Source organism: Grammomys surdaster, unplaced genomic scaffold, assembly GCF_004785775.1.
Source record: "Grammomys surdaster isolate TR1022 unplaced genomic scaffold, NIH_TR_1.0 166, whole genome shotgun sequence".
NCBI classification, from domain to species: Eukaryota; Metazoa; Chordata; class Mammalia; order Rodentia; family Muridae; genus Grammomys; species Grammomys surdaster.
The window spans coordinates 897756-906049 of record NW_021604614.1 but is presented as its reverse complement, the minus strand read 5'-3'; the positions used below and the strand labels follow the sequence as shown (position 1 = coordinate 906049).

At 48.7% G+C, this 8294-nt stretch overlaps 1 protein-coding gene across 1 annotated transcript in view; it reads right to left on the bottom strand.

The window, feature by feature from the left end:
* The window catches only part of Prkrip1 (PRKR interacting protein 1), a 19065-nt gene extending 11731 nt beyond the window's left edge, over positions 1-7334 (bottom strand). The window contains exons 1-4 of the mRNA XM_028765888.1: positions 7149-7334; positions 6183-6261; positions 3510-3610; positions 981-1066 (exon numbers count right to left, since the gene is read on the bottom strand). Of these exons, the coding sequence (XP_028621721.1) occupies positions 981-1066; positions 3510-3610; positions 6183-6261; positions 7149-7274 (392 nt within the window). The 5' untranslated portion in view covers positions 7275-7334. The remainder of the gene's footprint in view (positions 1-980; positions 1067-3509; positions 3611-6182; positions 6262-7148) is intronic.
* Between the last annotated feature and the right edge of the window lie 960 nt (positions 7335-8294).

The window sequence follows — 8294 nt, the reverse complement described above, 5'->3', positions numbered from 1 at the left end:
TGCCTCTGTCTGCCTGTCTGACAGTCTTGCTGTGTAGCTCAGGCTTGTGCTCATCTCTCCTCAGTCTAGGTTTCCTTTCTACATCTTAACGTTGGTTTTATAAAACTTCTTTTTAAGATTTACTTATTTTATATATGCATATGCATACACATACGCACACACACACACACACACACACACACACACACACACAGGCGCATATGAGTACACTGTCACTGTCTTCAGACACAGCAGAAGAGGGCATCAGATCCCAGTACAGATGGCTGTGAGCCACCATGTGGTTGCTGGGATTTGAACTCAGGACCTATGGAAGAGCAGTCAGTGCTCTTAACTGCTGAGCCATCTGTCCAGTACCCATGAAACACTTTTAACAAAACTTCTCATGTAACTTGTGTGTGTGTGTATGCATGTGAGTGTGAGGATGCATGCACTTGTATACACGCAGAAGCAAAAAGAGAGCATCCGATTCCTTGGAGCTGTAGTGACTGGCACTTGCAGGACGCCTGATGGTTGAACAGACTCTGGGATCTGAACTCTGGTCCTCAGGATTAAGTAGCAAACACCCTTGACTGCTGAGGCATCTTACTAGCCACTAGTCTATTTTCCTTCCGTCTGTCTTTCTTTCTGCCCCCCCCCCCAAGATAGGGTTTCTCTGTGTAGCCCTGGCTCTCCTGGAACTCACTCTGTAGACCAGGCTAGCCTCAAATTCAGAGACTTCCTCCCGCTTCTGCCCTGCAGGGGTTAAAGGGATGTGCCACCATGTCCATCTTGAGGAGAGCTTTTAAGAATCATATAGGTTCTGGGGATTGAACTCCTGGCTCAAACCATCCTGCCTTGACCCACCTAGTATCTATCTAGGACTGCATGCCCTTACCCTAGCAGCAGTTGCTAGTGAACGTCTGCCTATAAGGACCTGGTTCATTTTCCACTTTCCCAGTTCCAGCCTGCAGGCTTCAGTGATACCAGGACAAAGCTCTTACCGCTTTTTCCGGCGCTTCGCAGTCTGCTCCTCTGCAGCAATTTTATTCTTTTCTAGTCTCTTCTGAAACTCTGCATCCAGTTTTTGCTGGAGAAAAAAACAAAAACAAACCACTGCCCATCACTCAGATCCACCCTGGGCTGGATAGGCTTTAAGAAGTTTAAGAGTTCAAATTCCACAGGCACACCACTAGGGGTGCCACGTACCACCCAGGTCCCCAGAGCCACTTTAACCTTAAAAGATTGCCCCAGGCAGGACAGGTAATCAATGCACAGCTCTAGATGGCAAAATAACACTGTTGACGGAGCCAGCACTTAAGTAAGATGAAGCCTGCAAGAGAAACTAGGGTGGGAGCTGGTGTGGGTGCACTTAGTAAATGGGGAGAGGAGAAAGCAAGACAAGGACAGAGAGGAAACAGGGAGAGGGAAAAAGAGGGAGAGGGAGGGAGAGGGAACGAGGGGTAGGGGAGGAAGGGAGAGAACGAATAGGAATGAGAGTGAGCCAGGAGACTCTTGAGAGGTCGGGCAGCTCTGAGGCCCCGCATGGGAGCCACTAACCAGCGCTCAGCAGAAAGGACTGGAGGACTGCAGCCCAGGAGTAAGTCATTAAAGACGCAGGATGATAAGGACGGGGAGGTGGCTCAGTGGCCAAGCACTTGTAATGTGTGTGCGGTAAAGCACTGTCCTCCAGGCCAACCAGCCATCATCCCTGATTCATCTGTGCCTGCATGTAAAAGATCACCACAGCTGGGCCCGTTCACTCAGAGAGAGAGGGGACAGGAGGATCATAGGACCGTCACCTGAGTACCCAGTTTATGCAGTTCTGCCATAACTGCACAGAAGCTTGGGGTCTTGCGGAGAGGCTGGAGGATATAGGCTGGGAAAGACTAGGAAAAAGAGGCCCTCTCTCTGCTGCTGCTATGGGGAAACCAACTTTCATGCTGGACAAAGACTTTCAGTGTGCCTTTGGGTCCCCCATGTTCCCATCAGAAACCCCCACCAAGCTCTGAAAGTAAGCACTAGGAATTCACTGGTTTCCCAGGGAGAACTTTAGTTTGTTATTGGGATCTTGGAGGGAGGGGCTAGATATTGCCTAGTCCCCTCTAACTCAAAAATTCTTGAAACACCATGAAATGTAAGGACATGAGTTTGGGCCTACAGAACCCACGTAAGAGATGGTCTGTAATCTGTAATCTTGGTGCTCATACGGCTAAAGAAGAGTAGACAGAAGAGCTTGAAGCCCCAGCTTCAGCCTGGTGATGGCAGCTCAGTGAGACCACAGCCACAGACAAAGCAAACCCAGAATGCTCACTGACGTTCTGCTCTCTCTGGTTCTCTGTGACTTTGCAGGGTTGAGGACTAAATTCAAGCCCTCATACATGCTGGCAAGAGCTTTACCATCAAGCCACACCCACGGCACCTGCTTACCAGCTTCACGTGTGTTTATGTGTGTGTGCATGTGTGCATGAGAATGAACATGGCATGTATGTGAGAGCACACGTGTGCACATGACTTGAAAGCCAGAGGTCAACCTCAGGTGTCACTCCTAGGAAGCCATTTGCCTTGATTGTTGGGACCTGAGGGATAGGCTGGCGGTACGTCATGCTCAAGCACCCGCCTGAATCCCTCTCCTCAGTGATGGGGTGATAAGTACACACCAGCACACCTAGCTGCTTTCCCCATGCTCATCTGGGTTTTAGAGACTGAGGTCAGGCCCTGGTCTTGCAGGACAAGCACTTTTTTGAGCCCTGTCTCAGCCATCCTCCTGTTATGGTTTTGAGACAAGATTTTACTATGTAGCCCAGGCTGATCTTGAACTCCTGGGCTCTAAAAATTCTCTAGCCTGAGCCTTCAGAGAAGCTGGGAATACAGGTACATGCCAGTCGCCCAATGGGTCATTGTTTGTTTATTGTTTCTTTCTTGAGTCAGAGTTTCTGGTTAGTAGCCCTGGCTGGCCAGGAACTCACAGAGATCCTCCTGCTTCTGCTCATGAGTTCTGGGATTAAAGGCATGCACCACCACACCTGGCACTCTGGTTTGTTAGCTTTTTGTTTCTTTGAGACAGAGTTTCTCTGTGTAACCCTGGCTGTTTTCATACTCAGAAACCCACCTGCCTTTGCCTCCAGAGTCCTGGGATTAAAGATGTGTGCCACCTCTGCCTGGCTGTACCTGGCACTCTTAATGGTTCTTAAACTCTTATTAAAATAATACATTATTTGTCACCTGACATGAAAAAAATGTAAGCACCAAGAAAACTCAAATCCTCTGGGAGCAGACACTGAACACGCAACACTATTTACACCAACCACAGTGGATTGCATTCAGTCCAAAAGAGAAAAGAGAAGAGGAAATCTCCAACTGTGTGGAAGCCCCCACTTGCTGTCCCTTTACATGGCAAATGGCCTAGAGAGAGGAGGGACCCTGCAGTGTCCTTCCATACACAAGGAAAGTCCTACACTTCACTCTTCTAGTGCGAAGGGCCTGCAGTGTCAAGCCTGACCCACAGTCACTAGGTTCCACGGCTCACGCACCTTTTCAGCCATGGCATCCATGTAGTCCTGCCGCTGGTACTCTCTCCGCCGTAGGTGCCTATACACATGGAACTCTCCACTGCCAGCCCCGGCACTGGAACCTACAGCCAGAACAGTCCAGAGTTCTAGATGAGACTCGGTGAGAAAGCCGAGGGATAGAGCACACTGAGTTTACTCTCCAAGACTACAAAAGAGGAGGTAGGGGAAAAAGATGAATGCAGTCACCAATACAAGCTGCACCTAACCCAAAGAGACTAGACAGGAGCTCTAAGGGGAGGCACTACATGCGCTGGGTAAAGACCCTGCTTGTACTGTAGCAAGGACAGGGGGCACATCAGACAAGAGCTCTAAGGGGAGGCACTACACGCGCTGGGTAAAGAGCCTGCTCGTACTGTAGCAAGGACAGGGGGCACATCATAGGTGAGATGTAGATGAAATGGTGTTAGATGAGATGTAGGAGTACTGACTGTGAAGTTACTGAAACAGCCTAACCTAGCAGTGGTGGGACTGCTACAGGTCTACTGTCCTAGCACTGAGAGAGAGGCTGAGGCAGGAGGACTGAGAGTTCAGGGCCGACTTGAGCTACACAGCAAACCCTTGGCTCAAAGCAAAAGGGAACTTCTGTTGTATGTGACAGCGATCACAAGAGGAGCAGACTTCAGTGTAGAGACTCTCAGCAGTGCGCCATGACCTCACAAGTGACCTGCTAGATTCCTAACAGCTGGCAAACTCTGACACTGCAGGTGAAAAGCAGTGGGCAGCAATAGTTTTCCTTGAACGAACAGCTTTGACTGTAGAGAGGGTCAGAAGGTTGTATTAGAATGTTTCTTGTGGAATGACGGAATGTCAAGTGAGTGTTTGTTTATTTCTTTATTTAGGTTTCTCAAGACAGATCTCTGTGTAGCACTGGCTGTCCTGGAATTTGCTCTGCAGACTCAAACTCACAGAGACCTGCCTGCCTCAGCTTTCTGAGTACTGGGGTTAGTTAAAGCATGTGCAATTGCCACCCAGCAGGTGGCTCTTTTTAAAAGTAGGTTTCATGTGTGTCTGCCTGTGGGTTTGTGCATGAATGCAGGTGATCATGGAGAACCACGGAGTCCAGAAGAGGTTCTGGATGCTCCAGAGCTCCAGTTACAGGCAGCCGTAACTGCCTATCAGCTGGCCAATATGAATTAGACTAGCGTTCTCTGCAAGTACACACTCTTAACTGCTAACTGATCTTTCCAGTCTTACCTTTTATTGAAATAGGGACTGGCTAGCTGGCCTAGAACTCTCTATATAGATCAAAAAGGCCTCAAACCAAGAGATCCACTGCCCTAGCTTCTAAGAGATTGTATTCAAGTGTACACACTATGCCTGACCTTTTTTCAAAAGTGACATTTACACATCTGTTTATTTGTAGAGCAGGAAATAAGAACCACAACATGAATACGGAGGTCACGGACAACCAGCAGGAGTTAGTTCTCTCTTACCACTTGGACCCAAGGGATCGAACTCTGGGCGTCAGGTTTGGTGGCAAGCATTTTTACCTGCTGAGCCAGCTCATCAGCCCAGCTCTCTATCTCTGAACCTCTACACTACTTGCTTCTACTTAGTATGTGTTAACCTAAATCTCCGTAATAAATGTGTTTTCACTTAGAAAAAATTACACCTGGAGGCTGGTGAGATGGCTCAGTGGGTAAAGGCACTTGCTGCCAAGCTGGGCAAACTGAGTTCCATACTGGAACCTACAGGGTAGAAAAAGAGAGCCAACTCCTCTGACCTCTGACCTCCACACAGGCACCACAGTGTGCACACGTGCATGTGCACAAGCACGCACAAATAAATCTTTAAAAATCTTTAAAAAGCATAATTTCAAAGAATGAGAAAATCAGGTACAATGGTTCTGCTGGCTAGTTTTATGTCAACTTGACACAGCTAAAGTTATTTCAAAGGAGGGACCCTTAACTGAGAAGCTGCCTCCAGGGGATCTGCCTGTAGAGCATCTTCTTAACTAGTGAGTGGTGGGGGAGGGCCCAGCCCAGGTGGGGCCATCCCTGGGCTGGTGGTCCTGGGTTCTATAAGAAAGCAGACTGAGCAAGCCAGTATGAATACCCCCTATGGCCTCTGCATCAGCTCCTGCCTCCAGGTCCCTGACCTGTTTGAGTTCCTGCCCTGACTGCCTCTAATGATGGACTATGATGTGGAAGTGTAAGCCGAATAAACCCTTTCCTCCCCAGCTTGCTGTTGGTCATGGTGCTTCCTCACAGCAACAGGAGCACTGGTGATAGCGTCTGATGCTTGCACTTAGGAGAGAGAGGCATGGGGAGGACGAGTTCAAGCAAGCCTGGATCACAGGTGAAACCCTACCTCAAAAATATATAAACATCTTTAGCGTAGAGGGGGCCTGGAAGATCTCCCCTGACTAGTCTGTTTGCCTGATCATGTGGCCCTTTACCAGCTTTTTAAGCCTCTGAATAAAATGGTTTAACCACAAGAAACCAAACCAAACCAAAAGAGTAACTGGGACACCATTATCTAGTGCTAAACCAGAAAACACAGCACTCCTCCACCATAAAGACAAAATATTTTTCCTATCAAAGATCTAGTTGACAAGCAAAGACAATAGTGTTTTATATTTCCCCTCAAAAAATTCTACCCTCCTTCCCCACACACACCCATAAGAGACATTACCCATGACATCTCGGACAAATTCTGGAGGAGGTCGAGGAGCCCATTCATTCATTTTCTCTGGAATTGGAACTGCTTTGTCCTGCAACAGAAGAGCGTCTATAAACGTAAGTTTGCTGAGGAACCTACATCTCTTATGACTCTCTCAAATGAGCAGGCTTCTCAAATCTGGGGCTGACTGAATGGTCTGCTGCCCTGGCTTAACTTCATCCTGTATACCAAGTGGGCCAAAGCTCTCCTTTGCTACACAAGTCTGGAATCTACATCACTGTGAGGTGCCCAACCTCTTTTAGTCAAAGATATGAGTTGTGTTTATGGGGCCAGTTGAGAGGTAAAGAGTGATGTGGTCCAAATTTGGCGTCCAATGCCTCTTTAATAATGGGTACTATTTGGAGAAATTGAACACTTTTGCTAAGGCATCGATTCTGGTTTTTGTTAGTTTCTGAGATAGGTCTCACTGTCTAGCTGATCTGAAACTCACTATGTAGACCACGCTTGCCTCGAATTTTGTAGCAAACTTCTGGTGTAAACCATTAGAGTGCTGGGATCGCAGGTGTGCACCACCATGCCCAGCTCCCACTGCTTTGGTTCATATTAAAGTTAAAATAGAAAGGGCTGTGAAGCAATACTGAATAGTAGCGCAGAGCTGTTATCCTAACTAGTTGGGAAGATAAGGCAGGAGGACCCCAGATACGAGTTCTGCCTATACTACAGAGCCGATTCAGTCAGGAGCGTGGATAGCACGGGCAACCCTACAATACTGCAAAGAGAAAACTAAAAAAAAAAAAAAGGAGGGTGTAGAGGCCTGGACAGCGCCTTCATGCAGCTGCGCTATCAGACAAGCACAGGAGCGAAGCTCCCTCTACACGGCAGCCTTCTCCGTCCCAGGCCTGCTCTAGGGGTACTGAGTATAGCGTTCCCCAGTCTGGCGGCGGGGTGAAGGGGCTCGTAGGGCCCACTCCCACTCACCGGATTCTTCATGAGCCGCTCCAGCTTGAGCTTCTGCTCCTCGGCCGCATTCTTGGGGATGACGAGCGTCTGCGGCTCTTTCTTGGGCCTGGGCGGTCTCACAGAAGTGGCAGCAGGACTCGCCATAGCAGCTTTCCTGCTTCTTTACGAATGCTGCCGGCAGCCACTCGTCTTGATGACGACAGAAGGGCGCGCCAGCCGCGCACGCGCACTCCCAGAGCAGGGAAGCGCTCCTGACGCGCATGCGCACTCTCTCTACGGCGGTAAGGGGGCGGTGCCGCTAGCCTAAGGAGATTGCTGAATATTCATGAGCGCGAGGTTAGTGTGGATTATTTTGATCACAGCACCTTAATTTCATTTCCTGTTTCAAAACAAATCAGGGCTGCCTGTTTCTCACATCCGGAGGGGAAGATACGGCCTTTCATGATGAGTGGGCTGTCCCCAGGCGACCTCTCAGGTCCCCAAGGACTTCCCCCAGGTTGCTCAAGGCTCTCGGCACCTCCTTCCCAGTTCCGTTTGCTCCTGGGCTTTGTCTTTTATTTTCTCTTTCTTCTCTGTCTCTCTCCCCTCCCTCTCTCCCTCCCTCTTTCTCTCCCCCTCCCTCTCTCCCTCTCTCCTCCCTCTCCATATCTCCTCTCTCCTTCCCTCTCTTCCTTTCCTTTTTTTTGTTTTTGTTTTTTTTTTTTTTTCAAGGCAGAGTTTCTCTGTGTATCCCTGACTGTCCTGTAAACTTAGTTTGTAGTCCCGGCTGGACTCGAACTCTCAGAGATCCGCCTGCCTCTCACACCTCGATTCTTATAATAATCTTGTGATCTCTTTTTATAACTGAACTCTTAAGACAGACCTGATCTCCTTGGTCACTCTGAAAGTACAGCGCCACCAGGCTGAGTATGTGAGTCTGTTTCAGAATCAAGAAAGTTGCCATTCCAGTCTACCTGGCTAGGAATTAACTTAAAGGCTTTAATTTGAAGGTGACTATAGCATCCACGATATTGGAGAAGGATAGGACTGGGGCCCTCTGGTGGCAGGGTGTTTTGTTGACCATGTGTGAGGTGCTGAAGTAGCTCCCTATAATAAAAGATATTAAGAGCCAGCAGTGGTGGTGCAGGCTGTAATCTCAGCACCCAGGGAGGCAGAGAGGCAGAG